This window comes from Mycteria americana, chromosome 2, assembly GCF_035582795.1.
Source record: "Mycteria americana isolate JAX WOST 10 ecotype Jacksonville Zoo and Gardens chromosome 2, USCA_MyAme_1.0, whole genome shotgun sequence".
Classification (NCBI taxonomy): Eukaryota; Metazoa; Chordata; class Aves; order Ciconiiformes; family Ciconiidae; genus Mycteria; species Mycteria americana.
The window spans coordinates 32335488-32358749 of record NC_134366.1 but is presented as its reverse complement, the minus strand read 5'-3'; the positions used below and the strand labels follow the sequence as shown (position 1 = coordinate 32358749).

The following is a 23262-nucleotide window of genomic DNA, read 5'->3' as shown; positions in this document are numbered from 1 at the left end:
AAAGCAGCAACTTCAGACACACCTTAGAAAACTTTTCCACAACCTGAGAAAAATCAGATGGTAAAGGTTCCATGCGCTTTTATTCCCAATTGCAGGAACAGACTCCCATAGCTGCTTCTGCTTCAGTTGTTCCTGCGTGCAGACTTTTTTTTCCATGCATTGAGAACAAGCACTAGGGCTTCTATATTGGTGGTTTTTTAAATGCAATATGAAATTCCAATCTCTAATAAAGCAGGACACAGTCATGGATTAATGTAAACAAGTTGGGGGGGTTTTTGTTTGGTTTTTTTTTTCTTTTTAAAAAGGGTAATTTGCTGCCATGAATTTGGCTAGTCTTTTTTTTCTTTTCTTTTTTTCTTTTTTTCATATTGCTTCATACTATAAACTGTCTGAATTAAAATCATAGAATCATAGAATGGTTTGGGTTGGAAGGGACCTTTAAAGATCGTCTGGTCCAACCCCCTGCCATGGGCAGGGACATCTTTTACTAGATCAGGTTTCTCAAAGCCCAGTCCAACCTGATTCTGAACACTTCCAGCGATGGAGCATCCACAGCTTCTCTGGGCCACCTGTTCCAGTGTCTCACCACCCTCATCGTAAAAAAATTCTTCCTTATGTCTAATCTAAACGTACCCTCTTTCAATTTGATAGAATCATACATAATAATAAACCTTCCTTAGAGCTAGGTTATTCCCAGCTGTAAGCTACGTGGAGTTTTACACTGTTCTCCTAAGTCTCTGGTACGAACCACTGTCAGTGACAGAATATTGGAACAGATGTTCAGCTTTTTTGCCCAGGATGGCATTTCCTATACTCCCAGTTTCATTTTTAGACCTTATTATCCTTATTTTCAGACTTCAGAAATATGTGGTTTTACTTGGGTCTCCTTTAGAATTATTTTCTTTTTCTTCCCTTCTCTTTTATCATCATTCTTCTTTCAGCATTGCAGAACTTCAATGCATTTTGAAATTAGGTTTCTATCTTTTTCTCATTCTTCTCTTTCTTGATTCTGCTATTTTCGCTGATGATGATCTTTTTTTTTTTTTCCCACATATACTTGTCAACCACTTTCTCCCCTTGGACTCTTCACAGTTTCTCCAGGTGGAAGTACACCTCTGTCTCACACCTCCATTTTGTGCACACTTCTCTGGTATGTTTGATTCCCTGCAGAGGTGGTTCTACACATTATTCCACATTTCCTTGGAGTAGAGGACAAAAGAGTGAACGAGGGGGAAAAGGGAGCCAGTTCATTTTAAATACTTACCCTGAATCTGTGGCTCTGAGCACCTTCCAGAAATGTGGTGAATGAGATGATAAGCATCCACTCTATATGGCTTCTTTCCTACTTTTTTTTTTTTTCCCATGGAATTTTGGTTTTTTTTAATTCTTTACATTCTGTACACTGCTGTTCATGAATGCTGCTCTTAAAATGGGAGCTTTATGCTGGAAACTGTATGAGTTTAAGATATAGACTGAGACCGACTCTTGACACACACTGACAAACAGTACTTCTGCAACATAGTTGGAATAGCTTTTAAAAAACCACATGTTTTCAGAAGGCAGTGCTTAGGGATTATATTTTGGGGAACAGTATAGTTTATGGAGGAAACCAAGTGCTGCTTGTCCATGAGCAAACATTCTTGCACAGATTTCTTAGAAATTTTTCTTTTCTGGTAGAGATTGCTTCCTGGCAGTGGACTTCTCAAGGAATTTACTTTGGAAAAATTAAGAATTCTAGTCGTTTCATGGGTAAAAATATCTATACTTTGTATAGGTTAAAGGATAAAAGATGACAGAACTAGAGACAAATTTGTTCTTTCTCTGCCATATGACAATATTGAAAATAAATCTTTCCCAGAGTGTATTTCCAAATGGTCATAAGATAGTTAAATTCTGTATGTATTTTCATGCAGATGGCCAGAGGCATATTCTTGATGCAAGGCCATCCTTGTGCTAAATTTAAAATCTCTGCTCTGAAAGTGTAGCTGTATTAAAACAGTTCAAAGTGTATGTTATCAAACACATTTAATTTAAGCAAATATACATGTTTTTCTCTAGTCATTTTCAAAAATGGTCAAAGTATTTCAGCTGAAATTTTATAAAAATTGCAGTCAGAAATTTCCTGATGTAGAAATTTTTAGCTTAAGTCATTGAAGCTTGACACTGCATAACTAAAATAAAGTGGAAATAAATATAATTAATATAAATAGTAAATATAAGAATTGTGAATAGAATGTGGTAGCAAGTGTGACAAACTTACAAATGTAGCAATAAGCGATTGCCCCAACTGTAGACCCTTAACACCAGAATATGAATTTGTTTCTTAAGTTTAAAGATACTCCTGTTTTATTGTGGTGACCTTTTATTAGCAGCCTATAGCTGGTCTATTGTTATGCACGTTGTGACAGTGTGCACACTGCAATGAAGTATAGATGCTCTTCAGGTGTAGAATAAAGTATTTACTATTTCCATATTTAGATACAGGACAATTTTTCAATGACATGTCTTGTAATTGCTTAATCAGAAAGGTTATATAAAATAGTTTTAGCAGTAGGGGGGTTTCTGATTAACTGATAATGGAGCAAACCCATATCACAGACTATTTTGATCATTTTGCCTTGATTACCAAATATTAGCCTGAACTTTTCCGAGAAACATATCCAAGTTTCTAAGTCTAATATTTATCCACGGTATAGAAACACTATAAGAAATGGCAGTATTAGCCTTCCCATACTGTCTTGCCAATTTATTTCATCCCTGTTGAAGAAGATTGTTCCACTTATCAGAAAATTGACCAGTACTTGAGGGTGTGGAACACCGCCAGCATAAAAGGTGTTTAGGCTCTTGAAGTACAGTTAGTTTTGTTGTTCCTACATCCATAGACTGTATATATTTTGACATACTGTAATCGAATAGCAGGATTAGATAGGTCAGCCTTTAATTGTGATTGATGTTTTATTTATATTGTCTTTTCAAACACAAAGTTCTTTAAGAGTTTAGCTATGCACTTTGAAGCCTATATAGAAACACTTTCCTGTAAAGTAATCTATTCCCTTTCCTATTCGAACAAAACCAGTGTTGTAAAGAAAAGTGCTACTGTATAACACTTTTTTTTTTTTACTGAAACAGACTTCATCTTTATTTTGGTCATCTCTTATTAAAAGTTGGAACAAGTCTAAATTATCAGCTCCTCCAGGAGAGAGAGAAAATAGACATATTTAGAAACATATTTAGAAAATAGACAAATAGCAGCCCTTGATTCAGTTTCTTGCAGTTGTAATGCTCCAAAATTGTCATTAAATATGTATTTGTTTACCAGTCTAAAATTTACTTCTACTATTGTGAAAGAAATTAGAATGGCCATGAGAGTAGTTCATTAATTTTCTAAATGGTCTTTTCTACTATTTGCTGCTGTCTTGATTAGCAGATAAGCGTCACCTGTTTGAAAGAGGAATGCAAGTGGAAGAAATTAATTTAGAGATTTTATTATTAGAAAAATTAGAATATTTACTATAATAATAAGATTGGTCTTGCATATGGAAATTTTAGTACAATTTGTCTTGATTTCTTTACATTTAACTTTGTTTTGTACATATAAGAAAAGTTATAATACAGTTTTCTGTTCAATAAAGAATATAGTGCATTTGAATAAAAACATACAATCTAATCTATGTCATGGCTGGTAAAGGGAGTTGGTAAATCCTTCTGAAAAAGAATGAAATTATTTGTATCTACATCTATCTTTGTACTGGAAAAGCTGTCAAGTAGGTTGTCTTCCTATCCTTAAAAACAGAGATATAGTAAACTAGGGAAAGGGGGACAGGCTCACAAGCCTACATTTTTTGGCCTAATAGACTCTTATAGGGTATATTACAATGACAAGAAAGACACCTACGATCAAAACCTCACCTGATAAATGTACTTAATCTTCTGTCATGTAATACTACAAGGTTTTGATTTATACATCTAAATGTTCCAGTTGCCTTGTTCTAGTGCACTCTAGTTGCCTTGACTGTACTGGCAATGCTGGGTTTTGTTTTGGTGAACTCAAAATGCATGAATTTGACACAATATATTCTGAATGACTGTAAAATATAGCTATTTTATCTTTGTGCAAGTCAAAGAGTTTATTATATACAGTGCTAAGAAGTCAATTTACAGCAGGCTTTCCAATAAAGAAAAAGAAAAGATGCTTCATTTGAGGTAAGAATAACTGAATACCAAGACAAAAGGCTCTCAAAAGAGAAGATGCAAAGGCTTGTTGATCTTACTTAATAATCGGATCAAAAGAAATGACAAAGTATTTTTCTGACTACTTATATCAGGTTTTTTTATTGTTTCATTATTCATTGTCCCTGTGTAGAAAGTAGCAGGAAAATAGCTGCATCCAGATTTGCCAAAGGGACCCAACAGGAATTCAGTACTTTGATCACACTTGTTTGGAAATTAAAGGAATCTACATTTCTTCATATACATTCGCATAAATAGAGCAGTGGATCCCAGGTCAGCATGTCAGTGTGCTAACTAATCTGCAGGTACAGAAGGAACGTACATCAGATCACTTCCACTCACAGACTCTTGGAGTCTGGAAGCTGAATCTGGTCTGAGCCCTTCTGGTTGTTGGAGTTCTTTTGAGAATATGCCATTTATCCCGGAGCAGGTTCTCAAGACTGGTTTCCAAACATTTTCAGATTTGTGTGCAAAAACCTTTGGAAATGCCTGTAACTTTTTCTTCAGAAATGTGTTGATCTCTCTCTTATTATTCTCCTGTTCCCCACCCCGTGCAGGCTGCCAGGTTGGACATCCTTGCACCCCTCTGGTACTGCACCAGGAACTGCTGGCTCGCATGCCAGCAGGTTTCTGGGAATGGCCAGTAGTGTAGTGCCCCTTCTCCCTTTGTGACTTTAAGAGCCATTAAGTGGACTTTTATGTGTAATTTGAAATAGATACCAAGGGTAGGATTTGTACTTTTGCTGGCATGTTTGACAGTCATCTGTGTCTGTGTTTCACTCTTCTCCACTTCTAGCTCATGCAAACCCAGTCATTTTCAAGTTCCAAGCACACTGTGCTGTGTGTGTGTCAGAAGACAGTTTACACAAGTGGATGAACTGTGTGAATAATGAATTCTAATTCAGTGTCTTTTTTTTTTTTTAGTTTAGCTTCTTGTTTTGTTACAGAATAATAATTACTCATGAGAGTTAAACAAAACTGCACATACTTATTTGAAATGGTACTGCTGGTGTCCTGATTGTACTTAACAGTATGCAATAAATCTGGCAAAACAGAAGTGCAGTCTTTATGTATTTAAGAAGAAAAAAGTGTAATCTCTGCCTGCTGTCATGATAAACTAAGCAATTTACTAGCATTTATATCCAGTTTTATTTTTCTGTAGAATCTGTTAATGAACTTGAAGATGCAGGTCCCATCACCCATTTAAAATGCGTCTATGAGTTAATTACCTGGTAATACAGCTCTCCTACTGCAAAATATCTGAAGATTGTTAGAGCTGGAATTTTTATTTTCTTCGAATCTCTCATCTGTCATCATGAACAACAAGCTTTTGTCTTTACCTTTAGCTAACTTAAGGCAAGCTACACTTTTGTCTTGGCTCTTCTTCATGATGGGAGTGCCCTGCCTGCACATTCTAGTACTCTGCGGGATAGAGATTTTAACCATGAATCAGAAATCGTATAGTAAGTGTAAGACATGAAATAAAATAGATAACATTTTTCTGAGGCATGTCACTGGTTAAGTGACAAAAAATATTCTGATAGTCACTGCAAAAGAAAAGTCAAAGGTACATTTGAACCTGTCAGTTCAACACATTCCTGTTATCCCTTTAGGGGATATCATACAACTTGACACCAACATTTAAGCTTTGAAAATTATGAGCTCATCTATTTCAAATGGGATGTCACATGTTCCCAAGCCTTTGCCATTACTTATAACGGAAGACAGGATGATCACTTTTGTCAGATATTGATAGTGAATAAGATCTTTCTTTTTTCTTTTCTTTTTTTCTTGTTTCAGAATGAAGAACAAATTTTGGTATTTTGAATTTGGCACTTCGGAAACTTTCTCAGCCACCTGTAAGAAGCTGCATGAATCTGTAGAAATAGAAGTAAGAAACTAATTGTTGCCTTTCTCCTTGAAATGTCACTAGTTTGGCTGAAATGCAGGGAGCAAGGGTGCAGACTGCCTGAATCCAACAAGGCAAAGCAGTGCACATCCTTTCGACCCTATATTCCAAAATATTATTTTTATCGTGTCTATTTGTAGTGTAGCCCTGCACACTGGAACAAAGTTCAGTTTGATGATTAGTGAAGTCTTAATACAGTAGACGAGGTCAAGAGGTGAAATATAACATTAGAAATCAATAGGGAGTGTGGCTAGGTCAGATGGAAAAATGAAAGACTGTCGGAGGGAGTGAGAGCTGCTGCAGGATTAAAATAAAAAAAAAAAATCTTATTATTTCTAGGTCCCAAGTTTTTATAACCTTTAAAACTCAATTCCCTAAAATTGTACTTACTTTCCTGAATGAAGGTTAAAGAATATATATTTTTTTGAATCATTCCCCTTCATTAAATAGCTTTTCTCTCTGCACAAGGGGTCATCTTTCCATTATACATTGAACATTAACTGAAAAGACACAGGATAGTTAGAGACAAAATAGGAATTTAAAATAATGTGCCACTGCTACTTTGATGGCTGGTAGAATAAGTGGCTACATTACATAAACTGTTTGGGGGGCTGATATTTATCAATAAGTAAATGAAAAATGTGAAATGAGTGAAGGTACAAACCTGAGAATTTAAGTTAAATAATGAAATCATTTCTTAAGAGGATTATGGTGCTTTTCCTTTCCCATAGTAATGAGAAACCGCACACGTCAATGGAGTATTTGTATAGTAGCGTAAGGCACTTGGAGAAGTATGGTGAGAGCTATGAGAGTCTGGTCAAAGCCTCCTGAAAGGCAAAGTCTGAAATGATCTGAAGGGACCATGGATCTGGTAGCAGAACAGTAACAAAGAATACTGAGACTGAAACTGTAAGACTTGTGGTGCCAGACCTGCCTGTTATGCTGTTATGTTACTTTTTAAAGTGGAAACATGCTCCGCACATGTTAGATTAAAAAATTTTTAAAACCCCAAACAAAAACCCCAGGAAAAACAAACCAAACAAAAAAAAAACTTGCTTCCCAAGACAGTGCTTCACACATTTGGGTTTAAGGACACGTAGCCTGAAAAATATTTGATTAGTTATTGGAAGAAATGCTTACCTGATTTAATTCGAATATACTGCAAGTTAAATGTACCTTTTGATTAAATACAAATTGAAGAGCAGGCTTTCCCAAGAAAGTATTTCTGTCTGGCAAAAGTCTTACATAGCCTGTAAGATGTGATGATCTTAAACCATCTAGCTGTAACCATTGAAAGGGTGATGAAATGTTCACATCCCAAAGCAAAAAAGTATGCGTACAAGTTTGTGATGCTGCTGATACCAGCTGTATAATTATTACCAATTCATATCAATAACACTATTATTACCAATGAAGTATTACATTGCCAGTATATGAAACATGTTTGTTAATATTCACTTCATCTATCCTGGTCATTGTCATTAGTCCTACAATTAGGAACAAAAATCATAGGGGAAATAGTTTACACAAGAAGTGTTAGGAGGTAGTTATTTACAGATTTATTTACAATGAGTAAATTACATTTAAATGAACAATGCTTGCCAATATGCTTGTATCTAAGTTTCTTGTTTGTATGTTATAAACACTTGGGAGTAGCACTGTTTTCATCTGATTTTTAACCTGCTGCCCCTTGCTTGGGGATGTTGCTGTAAATGAGAGCTTGGTGTATGCTACCACAATTCACTTCTGATAAAATGCACAAAGAATGCGTTTGCTCTACAGCCAATGTTAAATGAGCCAAGCCCATGAAGATTAAGGATCTGTATCTCTGAGCTGGGAGACAGCGATCAAACGTTCTGTGGGCAAACCCTATATTTGATTTCTAACCTAATTAAGCTTGGCTTTTGTGATATATATTCATGTCTCATGTTCTGTATATTTTCTTCTGTGTGAGATGCTGAACAAAGTTTGGACACTAAATTCTTATGTTATCCAGAATAAGATGTGTTTTTATTTCCAAATTGTGATCCAAGAAGTTGAGGAGATAAACATAGGTTCTAAAGGAAAAAAAAAAAAAAAACCACAGGGCAAAATTGAGTATGTATTTTTAATAATAATGTGTCAATAAATGAGGCTTAAGACTTTACAGTTTAGAGCACTTACACTTTATTTCCACTTTAGAAAACAAGAAAGGTGTGTGAAGGGTATTTAATGAGAGTAGGCATAGATCCAGTGTAAGTGGAGCTGGCATAGTCCCTACCTGCAGCACTGTAAAAGCCTTGTGGGACCAGAAGGAAGCCTGCTGTACCACCTGGTATTAATGGGGGGGGAAAGGAGTTGAAACGATCATGTAGTCTTTCATGATATTGCACTTTGTTACACAGCAAAGCCTTAGTCTCGTCTGTTTTCAGGCCTGGATATGTTCTCAACTTCGAGATGATCTGAAAAATTTTGATTTAATGAATGAAGTGTAAAAGATAATGCCTGAAAAGGGACTGAGGCCAGGAAAGAAGGCAAAAAAGAAATAGAAGTGCTAGTGTTTATTTTTAATCTAGGTAGGCATGCTCTGCATTTTAAAAGCATGCTTCTATTTTTAGCAGCACCATTGCATTATTTGAAATGAAAAAAATTAAAAGAAAAGAAAAGGAGCAGAACACATCTGTGTTTTGTTGTTGTAGTGTATGAATGTGTTAGGACAACGCAGAGCTACCTGTAGTGCAAACTTCTTGTCTGTGTGTGAACAAAAGAAATCCTCCTTTACTAATTCAGAAAGTTCCTCGTCACTGTGGGATTCTGAGGCCTAGTCAAATAATTGTCTTAGTGTACTACCTGCTGTGTTCAATATTGAGTGAAAATGGAAGCCAGACCCTGCGCCATCCTATTTCACAATCCTTCTTTTATTTAAATAATTCCAGTCAGTTTGGGGGACGCCAGACCTTTATAAATTAACAGCAGGGAAATACCAAAGGTGTCAGATTGCATATTTATCATCTTTCTCGTGTAATACTTAAATATGTATTAAGAAGTGACTGACATAAATTAGGCAGATTTCAGAAGCCACAGGCCGTGGCTTGTAGAGGACCCCCTTCTGCTTGACATTTCATCCTTGTCAAAGATCAAATTATTTTAATTTAGGCTGCAAATTATAAGGAATGAAGACTTCTTTGTGGGAATTCCCTGTGGTAATCTGACTTTTGTTGTTACTGCTGCTTGTCAGTGTGCAAAAGATATAATATGCATGCAAATAAGGTTAAAAAATATGTACTATCTAATTATCCAGCCAGTACATTCCACTTGAAGACAGTGGGAGGCCTGACACACAGTATGTGTTTGATTCATTGAGGCCTGCAGGGTATTTACACAAGATTACTTTTAATTATGAAATTAATATCTGTTTATCTAGAATGTATAGCAGTAAGTGAGCATACACATGAGCAGAATTTTTAGTAAAATAAATCATCTTAATATTTAATACATATAAAATATAGGAGGGAACCACGAATTTGCTTCCAAAATAACAGTGAAGAGCCATGCCTTGTTTCTTGTAAGAAAAGTGTGATTAAAAAGTTACACTTTCAATTACAGTAGTTGCCACAACAGCCAACTCGCATCCAGATATGTCTTTTGACTTTAAAGGTTTCCCTGTATGAATGTAATCCACGGGTTTAATATTTAATTCTTGAAGAGCAAATATGAAATGGAAACCTTAATGTTGAAATTGTTCTCTCTCCAGATTTACACTCTTCTTAGAAGAATTAAGAAGATGTAGAGTATGCATTACAATACAGTTCTGTTTTGTGATCTCAGAAAGTTTCAGGGTAAATAATTATGCACAGTTATTTTTGAGTTGTACTTTCCTTTTCTTCTTCAAAGCTGTCATAAAGGTTTAGGCAGAGAGGAAAAAGTGCCAGTGACCCACAGAGCAGCAAGCTGCAAGATGTCACGGGGCTATTACTGAAGCATGGTTAATTATTTTTCCAGTTTTCTTCCTGATTATTGTATATTGGAATTACAAAATAAGACCCTTAATCAGTTTTAAATGCATGACTGGACCCCCTACTGGCTTGCAGAACATTGCAGGAGTAGGATCTAATGTTTTAAAAATATGCTGCTATACGCTATAAGGTGCGTATGACTTGCCAGGATATCTGTACACTCTAGCTATGTTGTGAGGCATGAAGCTAATCTATCTCTAGCCAAGGTACAAGTATATAAATCCTGGGAACTTTGGCTGGTTCAGTGAATTAATAAGTAGAACTGGATGCTTTGCCTTCCACCTGCAGGTTCAACTGTAGTTATCTGAAGTTGGGTCTTTTTGTCTTCCGAGGAGGTTCTTCAGTATTTTGCTATGTTTTATATGGGTTAGGAGCTTCCCCTGATCTTAAAACAATGTGGGTAGGGAGGAGGACTTAGCCTGAGTAAATTATAGTCTATGAAGGCTAGGTGTATCCTATCGAGCTAGGTACATCTCATCCAACGTGTGCCAGGTGAACTGTGTTTGCAAATGTTGTAGGCTTTTGCCACCTGAGAAGATGCTGCAGTTTGTCACTGAACAGGCTGGTAAGTTAAGGTCCCTGAGCCATTTTTCTAGAAGTGAAAATTATGATCTCTTTATAAGATATAATTTGAAGCCAAATTTAGCAAAGGAATGTACACCTATAAAATGCCTCAATGTCCAGTGTTGCTGTAGGAAGCAGGAGAAATACAAGCTAGTGACACAAGGTGCCCTACAGTAATGATTCCATCATTGAAGGGACTATCCCACAGAGTAAGATTTCTTCTGTCGAGTAAGTCTTGGAAGGCTTTTAGAGCACTGACACCTCTCCTTTAGCTCCGTATCCTGTGTTTTCCTTTGGCTACGGCGCATATTTCAGAGAACTGGCTGATGGAAGCTCTGGGATAAGAAGTGCTGTAGCTGCATCTGCATTTTGCTGTACCCAGTTTTACTAATCTTACCTCTTAGTAGGAGTAATTAGTTAGGCATAGCCCTACGCTAATGTGCCAGTTGTGCCTTTGGATTGAAACTAATATAGGTGTGGTGTTCTGTGCTCTCGGGGCCCGCTTAGACCCTTTTCCATGAAGCTGTGTATGCTCTGTATGCAGGGACTTTTATATTCAGTTCCCTGCGGAAGGGTGTTATAATGACAAGTATCATTGCAAAATTGTGAGACAGGCAATTTAGCTGGAACAGGCAACAAAAAAACTCCAGTTATTGCTATAGAAATTTTTGTAGTATAGCTAATAGCTGTAGTGAAGCTACAAATATATTTCACTTGGGTCAATGAATAGGTATCAGATAACAACAAGACTCCACCAAATGGTCCCACACTTAAGCAATCAAGAGCTGAATAGGAATCTTGTTTTGCCTTCTGAATGAGGATCTGTTCCTGTCTCATATCTCCTTTCCAGATATAAGTATATATCTTAGGTGTAAACATTGAATAAACCAGTGTTAAGAATGATGAACTGTTGAAGAAAAATATCTGATAGGTAGATCATTCTGATTTTTCTTTCTCTCTTACTGCTTTCTCTCTCTCTTTTTTTTTTCCCCTTTCCTTTTTTCTCCTTGCTAATCAGTGTGATGGAATTCAGCTAGACTTAACCAATATTTCTCTGGAAGGAATTGCCATTCTGAACATCCCAAGCATGCATGGTGGATCGAATCTTTGGGGAGAGACAAAGAAAAGACGTAGCCACCGTCGGACGGAAAAGAAGAGGTCAGATAAAAGAACCACTGTCACAGATGCCAAGGAATTGAAGTTTGTATGCCAAGGTAAGCTTACAGAGTAATATAGGCTATCTGGGTCTGTACAGTCAACTCAGTTGTATAATTGCCCTTGTATTGCCTCTTGTCAAGAAGAAGGATGGACAGTTCTTAGCTATTTCTTTTCTTGTGCATTTAGCTTTTCTGATGGGAAGCACTGGAGCAAAGGCATAAACAAAGACGTGCTGACAATTAGAGTCTATATACTTGCAAACCTGCCTCGGGTGTTACCTGTATAGCAGACTAAGCACACCATGTGGCACTGTTTGCTACTGCGATATTCAGTCTAGAAGCACCTGGAGTTTTTGGAGTCGGAAAATGCTTACCGAGCATTTATAATGCTTCTCAATGCCAGTGTGCATAAAACTTGGGGATAATCATGCCCTGTTTCCAACAAACTTTGTCCAGAGGCTGTGGAAAATTACTTCAGAGTAGCAAGAGCAAGCTGTCTATGCATTTTATGTTACTATACTGTGATACCGTATGCAATCCTTGAATGCATATGCTGTAGGTTGCTTGCATGGGCGTGATCCGTCCTTTCAGGGCTCATATACTTTCCTGATGATTAGACGCATTTGCTCCATAAATTTTATTATTAATCATAACTTTTGACAAAACCTACAGTAAATAGTACTCTCTATTCTACTTTGTAGAATCTGAATACTATGTATTGTAATGCATCACTGCAGATCACAAGTTCTAGTGATCATAAAACATCATTCTGTCCACACCAAGGGATGAAAAGACCAGACTTTTAAAACTTTTTTTTTTCTCCTCTTTTTATCCTGTGGAGAAGAGTATCTCCTGCTTCAGAGTATCTTTCTGATTCTCCTCCTTATTCAGACTGAATAAAGACCAGGACTTCAACTGTCTGATGTTATTGTGATCCTTTTTCTAGTTTTGGATATCCTATTTTTTACATTTCATCAGCAGTAATTTTTAAGTCACTGGTTATATCTTAATTAATATGTGTTGTAGTTTTAATCCACCTAACTTATCTGGATGACAAAAGTTTAGGAATAAAATAGTTTTCTATGGCTTGGAGGTTGCAATAGGTACTAGGACTCAAAGTTTCTGTGTGTTAGCAATTTGACATATGTTCACAGTATCTCAAAGTAACTTGCCAATACACTCTGTCAGCTGAAGTCTTATAAGTTGCTAAGCTTCTGCGTACACTACAGTTTCTGTATTATGTCCTGATGTTCAAGAGATGGAGGCAGGCTATTGGGTAATGCACTCACCAAAATTTTTTCCTTTTGTGTTGCTTCTGAACATAGGGAGACAGGACATTTCACCCTTTTGACAGTAGTGAAACAAAATGTTATAATCTCTTTAACTATTGAAGTTATGTACGTATTTGATACATACCTAACAGCAATTTCAAACTACTGATTATTTTTGGTGTATTAGATTCCATTTCCACTTTTCTGGACAGGAAAAAATAAAATAATAATAAAAATATTAAAGATTGAACAGAAGATCCTACATTATCTGTTGAAGTGTTCATAATGCAGACATTAAGCACCTTACTTTAGAAAAACTAGTCTCATGACTTAGTTTCTAATCACTTTATATGCACTGTGGATGGAAGTAGCTTCAATCAAAAGGCAATTTCAAAGCAGAGATTGATTTCTCAATATCATAAGCTAGAGCACCTCTATCTCGTCACTGAGTACATGGATAGTATTATTGGTTGCATCTACAGTAGCGTTTTAGTGCTTAAAAGGAGTACGCTTCTTGGATTTCCCAGTTGTCCATGTTTATTGCATTTCAGTTTATAACATTGAGCAGTCTTGAGCATGCAAACTGGATTCCTTTTAAATGGAAGGGGGCACATGCTCTGACTGGAAATGTGTGTTCAGTCCATGCAACCAGGTTAAAACAACTTAAAGTAAAACTCTAAAATGAACATGGTGTGAACATTTGAGAACCAACTGATTTGCTGTATATATCCACTCCTATTTTATACCACAAAGAACAGTCACTTAATTTTGCTAGCTAAGATAGGCTCTCAGGTTAGAGTGTGCTTCTTCATCTCGGTATTCAAGATTATTGCTTAATAATGGAATTAAATCAATTTTATGTCTAGGCTTCTCAAATAGTTTTGATAAATCTAAATCTACCCACTGCAGAAATAACTGACTGCCTGTCACGTCTAAAGCACTATGATTCCTTCACTAGCTTTGTACAAGCATATCCGAGAGCCCTATATTGTCTAGCTGATTGTTTTCTTAAGTACATTTGGATTGTACTTTTTAGTTTGAAGAAAACATTTTACAAACTGTTAACGCCCAGTGCAGAAATAGGTATTGCTGTATTGAGAACCATGGTAAATACATACCTCCTTGTTAACATCTATTTGTTTATTTACCTATTCTGAATAAATATCCCTTCAGTTCACTTTATGTCCAAATAAAGCACCTAATCACTTGACAACTAAACACTGCACTTTCTAGGAGACAGTAATCAAACATCCTCGTGTTTTCATATGCATATATATATATATCAGCTTTTGGTGTTGGGTTTTGGTTTTTTCCTTTTTTTTTTTTTTTTTTTTATATCTACTCCTCATGGGACCTCTGAGTGGCATGCATGTTTAGTTTTAGTCTTTTTCAATTGCAGTGCAACTGTGGTTTTTATAAGCGTATATCAATCTGTATTCTTGTTGTCTTTCTGCTTTTATGGTTTTATAACTTGACCATAAATACATGAATTGAAGTTTAGTATTCAAAGGCTGAGCCCTTAAATGGGATACTTGCATGGACTAGTGAAAGCTGTCTCCTCGCTCTGGGTAGTTTGTTGCCCCTGAGCGTGTTGCGTTGCTCCTCTTGGAACAGCCCTGGCAGGACTTTGAGAACTTCCAAAGAAGAAACCTCTGTGAGGTCCTGCCGCTGTCCTCCCGCTGCTCTCGTGTGTATCACCGAACACGAGACATGTACGTGCAACATGATCATCACTGCAGGAAAAAGGCTCAAAGTTCTGCCAAATCCTTTTTCTTTCTTATATATCTGTACAATTCAGAGAAGGTATATTCCTCTGAATTTACTCCCCTCTTTTTTTTTTTTTTCTATTTACTGTTGTCACCTGTCGATGCAAAAAGGCTTGTATTTTCTTTGCCCTTCCCATTATCCACCTCTGCATACTCAATAGCCAGATCACAATTTGGACTTTAAGTAATCAAATGGACACCTGCTTGGAAAACAATCTGATTATATCCACATAGTCTGAAAAACAATATCTTGAAATGTAGCAATTTAACATGTGCCCTATTTAAATACACTCCCTGCTTATCTCACTAGGAGTTGTGCGTCCGCTAAAGAGCAAAATTTGGCACTGACAGCATATAGCTATGTGTGTCTGTGTGTATCATATATTTCTATCTAACTAGTAACTGGCTTTGATATTTTCATATAAAACATATATGAAAATATATTTGTCTGATTAACTTAGAACTCATTGGAAAGAAAACCTTATTTAGCTGTAATGTGCTAAATATTATCCTATTCTTTATTAATGGAAAAAAATACTACAGTTTTAATTTCAGCTCCTGTGCAGAAGTATAGAGGGTCTTTCAACAAATGTTATTAGGGTAAAAATCAGATTTTTTTTTTCTAATTTAATTTCATTTTAATTTATCATTATAATTTCTATTGTATAAAATCAATGCATTAGGAAAGAATACAACTACAGATATATGTGACAATTCATGAAAGTAGCTGATTTAATTAGTATTTTGACTTTATTAATCTGACACTTGCAATGTTTCCATTTGTTGTTTTGTTTTAAAATCTTCTTGTAGGTAGCAATCTTCATCTATATCTATGATATAGCTATCCACAATCAATTTTTTTTGAATTTAGAATTTAGAATGTAACTAAATTCTACAGAATGTAGATGTAACTGTGAACTATCCTTGAACATTATTTGGAGAGGATTTTTGTTTGGATATACACAGATACTGATAAATGCCAAAAATCAGTGCTTTAAAAAGATGAACATACTGCATAGAAACTAAAGTATGAGTTGAGAAACGTAAATGTAAATAACTGAGCTACTTGTTTGGAAATTACATCCAAAACATAAGTTGAATCATGACAACATATCTTACATGAAATATATACCACTTATGTTGTGTTAAACAGCAAAATTTTCTTTCTCACAGAGATACTAAGTAAAACTTTCAAACCTTTTGTGACAAAAAGGAAATAATTCTTTTGAAAATCTCTCTGGTAAACTTTGTGCTGAGCGGAGTAGGATTCCTTTGGGGTGGATGTTGTTATGCTTTGATTTGCTTTCATTGCTGAAGTTCAGTTAGAGCTCTGTCCTGAAATGGAATCTCTTTTAAAGTTTAAAGTCTCTTAAGACTTTATTGCAAACATATACGTAACTTGTTTTTGCACGAGTAGTTCCAGTCACCTCAATGGACTCATTCCTGAAGACAATATCTATGAACTATTAATTGGTGAAGCCTTCAGACTGTAAATATTTCAGTGCGATACTTTCTTCCTATTTATTTTTTACATCACCAGGCACACTGATACTTAACCAAGTATTTATCAAGTTGATCTGCGCAGTTTGTGAAGAGCTGCAGTGCGCTATTACTCAGCAGCGTGCCAGACTACTAGACTAATTCAAGGCAGTGTGCATTCATATCACGGCACCTAGGCATAAACCAAGCTTACCAATACGATTCAATAACTCCATGTGGAAATCTCTGATAATAACTGCATTATGACTTTCTGAATGGAAATGCAGAAGTTTTGGAAATAGAATAATGCGTATACAGACAGTTCACTACAGTTAGAAGTAGGGGACATGCAGAGACTGTGAAGGCCTTAAAACACTTCAAAATATCTATACATAGTAAGAGAGGAGAAAATACCTTTCTTATTAGGTATCAAATTCCACTCTACAGGGGAGGGGCAGAATCTCATTCCAAGCTTCCCTATAGCCAGGAGATTCCTGACAAGAGTTCTCTAAACAACTTATAAACTTTGTGGGCTAGCAGACTAATTTAATTTATGGAGGGTTTTCATAAACTACACTCTGGTCAGGTGACTTGTCCTTGCTGTTTATAATTCTCTAAATTTAAAATTTTGACACATTATGAATTTTGAGATGTCTAAATATGGATTAATTTCATAAGTTGAAAAAGTTAGAAACTGTGTTCTATATACACAGTACATATACTATATACATTGAATATACACAGTGTATATTCAGTATTGGTAGACTTTAGGTTATTTATGACATGATACAAGGCATGTATAATGAACTCTCTATAATAATATTTTTACTAAATGCTATGGATAATGTAATGTCTAGATAAGGTAATCGCCCTTATTATGTATCTTGTTTAGACAGTTTTGGGCAACATAGCCATTAACACATTACCACAGAGAAAAATAACTAATTATAGCTATTTCATAGCTGGTCTATGTTAAGATATTCAACTTATAGAAACAATGTTGTTTAGACAGAGTAGCTAAGTAAAATCATTTAATTGCTGCCTCGACAATCCTAACTAGGTATTTTTGTGCACATACGTATATAGTTTGATGAAAGCAAATAGTAGTGATATAATCAAGTTTTACCAATTTTAGTAATCAGTGTTGTAGGTTATTTGTGTTACTTTAGAGAAAGAAAGAAAGAAAAAGGTAAATTAAGTTGATCATGATATCTGTTTAAGAACTTGAGGTAATACATTTGGTATTCAGAATTCAAGGAAGCAGAAATATGTCTAACTAATGAAAACCAGTAACTAAATCAGTTAAACTTCAAAGGAAATAATAATTACACACTGTTCTGAGCTAGGCTCAAACTCACTAGAATAAATAACAGGGTTGTATAAAGACCTTCTTGCATTTGAGACAGCTTGCAAACCATTTATGGTCCTTTTGCAGGAAGTCTCTACACAAACAGAAGTATATGTCTCTATCCAAAACAAAGATACAAGCAGGGCATATACGTTGGAAATACCTTGCTGGGTAATATACATAAAGGTTTATATTTCTGTGAAAAATAACAGAAAAATAACAGTGAACCTGGGAAAAGAGGAAGCATCCAACACAGAAATAGAAAATCTGTTGATGCATTTCTTAGAGAAAGTGAAGAGAAAGACAGCTTTCTCAGCCAAATTCTGACGATAAAACTGTTAGATAAGCAAAGAGACTGCCTTCTGTTCAAGTCTTCTACATTTAAGGAAAAAGATCTTTTGTCTGTAATGGTAAGGAAGAAGTGCGAAGAATGAAAATCTAACATTGGTGTTCTTTTCCTAATGGAAGCAACCCAAGAAGAGCTGCACCTTGTCTAATACAGATCAGAAAAAAGAAGAAACCAAGTTTCCTTAAGTAGTAAAATAAGTTACATTTAAAAGGGTTATGGCAGGTAGTGTGTCTCAGTTCCCAAAAAAGGTAAAAAGGAAGGAGGATCCATATGCATCCTTGTCTGCCTAATTAAATAGGACTAAACAGTGATGATATATGTATAGGGTTAAAGCATTAAGTGTATGAAGTTCAGGAGAAGAGTCCAGTATTATTTCAATGTAAACTACTATAAAACCCATGTGGAACTTATTTCTAGGATGTAAATTTAGGAAACATACACATGATGAGTTATCGTGTTACATGAATCTAAAATGCTTTGAATGTTTGCCTCACAGATCTACTTCATTTAGTTGTATACCTGAATTTCTTTACTTGGCAAATAACACAAAATTATCCTTGTATGAAATTTTCATTTATTTCCTAAATTTTGTTTAATTGCTCTGAAAATAGCAGCATTTTTCATGGGTTTTGGTACTTTATTTTCTGTCCTTGACTGAAACTAGGAAGGCAGAGAAATCCCCTAAATAAATAGCAAAGTTAACCCTTCTAATCCAGATACTTCTTCAAAGTTTAAACATTAGAAAAAAAATCCTAAATTTATTCAGGCATTTTTTTTTTTCCTGTCTAAGCATATTCTAAACATCCTAAAGCATAAATTGAAGCTTTAACCTAAACTTCACATATTTCTGTGGAGAATTTCTTGTTACAGTTATGCGAGTGTGTGTTGTTTATAGTAAATCAAATTCTTGTGAGGACTGTCAAAGTTAGGGTGCTATTAACTTTAGTGTCTAAAAATCAACTCTATAACCAGTAGATAGAGTCACCTCAAGAAAAGCGTTTGTCCCATGCTCAAATAAGGGTCTAAGCTAGGCTAGAATAAAATGCTCACTGGAGGTGACTCTGTCTCCATGTATTGTAAGTGGAGCATAAGTAGTAGGCCGGCTTAGACGCCTCACTTCGAGCTGACTAGGTGGTGAGATGAATTTCTGTATGTGCTGCATGAGGCAAGAGCTCATTAAATACTTGAACAGTCCTTGGAGTAGGAATGGGAACCAGGTACCACTCTGCCAGATAAGCCTTGTTGAGCTGAACCATTCTCTCTTCTATGGATCTGCTGCTGCTGTGTCCCACGTCTTTCATGAACGCTGTAGTCACTAATCTACTGAGCAGAAAGGACCATGGAAGAATATCTGTCTTTCCAGTGTGTGCAAACCCTGCTTGGAGTATATATAGCTTCCAGGGGCTGGGGACTCGAGCAGGGGAACACCTCTTTGGGGGATTATAGTATAGGCAGTGTTGGGAAGTAGAGTAGCATTCAGCGGTGCTACATACTGCCCACTCTTTAGTTTGGACTGCATTATTTTGTTACCTTTTAAAAATCTTCATGGTATGGTGAATATCCCGTTTCCTTTGTGTGCATTTGTGTTGCAGCACTCGGCCATTGTGCATTGCCTCTTCTGTCTGCTGAACAGCAGTAATTGGCCACTGCACCGGGCATTTTGCTCCGTGTCTCGAGCAAGAACTCAATAGGCAGTGGGACCTGCTGTCTCACCAAGAGCAGCTGCGTGGTGTAGCTCATCAGTGTGCGAGGTGTTGATCTCTGGCTTTGGTGAGGTTGCAAATTCAACGAGGGTGAGGAACCCTTGCCAATTTGCCCCTGTGGAAGCACCTGTTCCTGCAAATCCAGAACCTGCCTAAGGCAGGGTGCAACAGAGAAGTTCCTCCTACTGATTGAGAGAGTAGTTCCCAGGTTTTGGTCATTCCTCTAGAAGCTGTGGGGCAGCGTGCTTCATGCTGTGATGTGTTACCACTAATCAGCAGTATCTAACTTCTGTGGAAGCAGTGATTTCGGGGTGGGGAAGGGAGGAAGAAATGGATGTCACAGTTTTTCCACATTAACAAATTCCCACTTCTTTTCTTTTACTTTAAGCAATGGGTTGTGAGTTTAGACACGGTGTAGAGGTGAGAAAGGCGCTGAGGTACTCAACATGACAACGCGATGGCACTAGTAATTTTCCTAATTCAGAACCTAGATGTTGCATGACTTTACGAGGGATGGGTTGATATTCAAATGCCTTTGTCCTGTATTAGCTCCTGAAGATTGTGTGCCTTTAGCTCCTTATTTTCACTGCATGTGCACATTCACTGGAATGACCGAGGTAAATGGTACTTTGTCCTAGCCACTTAGTTAAATTGTGCGTTGCACCTATTAGTTTGTAAGATCTGAAAGGCAAACGTTCATTTTACCAAGCTGTTAAAGATAGCGCAGTTTTCGTAGTAAGAGAATGTGGGCTGGACAGTCATGATTTGATTATGGTATTAAAAAAGCCTTTTCCCCTTGTTTGCGTGCCCCTCCATCACAGCAAATCCTTAGGGTGCCCTCTTTTCCTCTAGATACCTTTATTCCTCAAGAGGTGCTCTGTTCAGCAGGAGCCTTATTCATACAGGTAGGCCCATCAGCCTGGGGGATGCAGTCCATAATTCATAACACAGTTTGAATCTTTTAGAAATATAAATACAATTCCTTGTTGCTGTGAAATACTGATTTTATTGTTATTAGGAGGTAGTAGGACCTTGAAAAATGGCTTGATAGTCTGATTTGGTTTTATATTTATAAAGCATGTATATATGTTTCTGTGCAATATAGATCATAGTAGAAAAACAATTTCCTTTTATTTACAAGGCAGTTGAGATTGTCATTGTATTATATACCTTTTAGTGCACAGAATGTTCATTTTCTTTCAAACGTTATTCATCGAAAGAGGATAATTATGGTGTATTTCACAGACTGCCAGAAGGAAAATGTATCTTTGAAAAGTTTCATTTCCCTTAAGTTGCTCATTTTCTATAGGAAGACAGAGCTATTAAGTAACATACCCATGACAAAGATTGATTAAAATGGCATAAAGGACTATCTTATCTCTAAGTACAGGGATTTACATGTATAACTCCTATGACATTAAATGCAGTAGGTGAAATTAACTCCAACTAGTGTATAAAAAAAGCCCCAGTAAATTGGTTTGTACAGAGAACAAGGTGAGGGTGGGAGGGATGGCACGTTAAGTAGCAAGCAAAAAGTATTGTTTTAGGTACACCTACAATGTAGCATGCAAATAATCAAACCAAGTTCTGTGCCAGCAGCGTCAATGCAGTATTCTGCTGGGACTCGCTTTGGCTGCTGAACAGTGGAAACATCACCTTGCTGATGTGGCTAAGCTTCTCGTATTCAGGCAGCTCCTTAGAGCAGCTCAGGCTCCTCTACAGTGTTCGAGGTAAATTTAGCCTGGGTCTGTCTGGCCTGGAACAAGGGATATGCACTTATGTACACCTTGTGCAGGTCCTATGGCATTCCTCAACACAGGTGTCTGCAGACGGCTCTTATGACCTGTTCCACAGTACTCCCAGTGCTTAACTCTGCTTTGCTGGGAGCCCTTCATGAGCCTTGAACCTTATTAACCCAGGTAAATGAGTACTTACCTGTATGACAGCCATTAGTTAAGACGTGGTAAATGATAAGGGATGTGAATAGAATATCCAAAGATTTTGATTTTTTTTTTCCCCCTACTCGCTGCAGAATTAGTAACAAGCACTATTTTACTTATAGCATTCGGTGCCTCCCCACCCTCCCCACCCCCCCAATTTCTAGTGCTGAACACAACAGCTTTGCTGGTATTTATCTGTGTAAAGACTTGACTTTCACTTGAACATACACCTTGCAGGATGTAAAGCTCTATAATAGTTAGCTCTTTTGTGCATGATGGGAGAAGCTAAAGTTTGCCTTTCCTGAACTTTTTCCTTGAGTCTTTGCTCTGACTATGACTTTGCTACCATGTTTCAGCAGCTCATCCAGCATAGTGGCAACAGTATGGTGTGGTCAGTCTAGAACTGGGAGTTTGCTAATGTAGCAGATGAGTAGTTGTTACTTAAAATTTACTGTGCCACGCATCACATGTGGATATTTGTACAAGAGCATTAGCACAGGACGTAACTCCTTTTTGGGGTAATTCCACTGCAATTATCAGATTTAGACAAATGAATAATAAAGTACCACAGTTTAGGGCAGAATTTCACATTTTATATATATCAAAATGTGGATGAGAAAAAATGAACAAGTTTCAGATAAAAAAAAAAAGTGAGTGTGTGTGTGTATATTTAAAAAACGGATATGTTTAATCGACATTTTGGGTTTTGTAGTCACATAACTACATGCCTTTTCCTCTACTTCAGCAAGAATTCCATAACAAACAAGTGAATAAATTAAAAAAAATTCCTTGTTGGATATGTCATGTACATTGTATATTGGTTTATGTACACATACTTACATAACTTTTTTTTTTAACAGAAGCATACATTCTCATATTTTTGTAGGGCTTAATTTTTATTTCCTACTGCTATATGGCATCAGTAACAATTATTGCAGAAGTGTTAAACCCATCTGAGAACAGAAAGTAGCCCCATCTTAGTTATAAAATAACCATATCCTATTATGGTACTTTGATACAGAGTTTGCTTTAATTAACAAAATGAAAACATCTGTTACTGTCTCAACATAGTTTTTGAGTTTCGTACCAGTTTTATAATTCATGTTTTTCTCTGCTTCTGAAGTTTTTCAGATATAAATTATTTGTAAATGTTACTTTTCTTCCAAAAGCTTACAAAAAGTCAGCAATTAACTAACTACAACAGGTGTTTCCTTTCTTGGGAAAAGGAATGCATATGATTATTGTAATTTAGATTCCTATGTGAGTTAAGCAATTGGCCTACTATTAGAAAACATTGCAAGCACATGGAAAAAGATAAAAAATGAAGTAGAAAGGTTGGATGAATTTAAGACTGAGACAGTTTTAACCCCTTCAGGCTCTCTTTACACATGAATGTTGTGGGTGATTGCCACCCACCCCCCCAAATCCTAAATGTGACTTGATATGTGCATATATGGTTTAGATTTACAGTAATATTTTCTGATGCCAAACATATGTTTTTATATTGTGACCTTTGTACAAAAAGCTGCAATAACCATTCTGCAATATTCA

The 23262-nt window shown here is 36.3% G+C and overlaps 1 protein-coding gene across 6 annotated transcripts in view; it reads left to right on the top strand.

The window, feature by feature from the left end:
• DGKB (diacylglycerol kinase beta) overlaps nucleotides 1-23262 on the top strand; it is a 327466-nt gene that overhangs the window by 238779 nt on the left and 65425 nt on the right. For all 6 annotated transcript variants that reach the window (XM_075495543.1, XM_075495545.1, XM_075495547.1 and 3 more), the window contains 2 exons: nucleotides 6031-6121; nucleotides 11717-11912. In XM_075495543.1, coding sequence (XP_075351658.1) covers nucleotides 6031-6121; nucleotides 11717-11912 — 287 coding nt within the window. The remainder of the gene's footprint in view (nucleotides 1-6030; nucleotides 6122-11716; nucleotides 11913-23262) is intronic.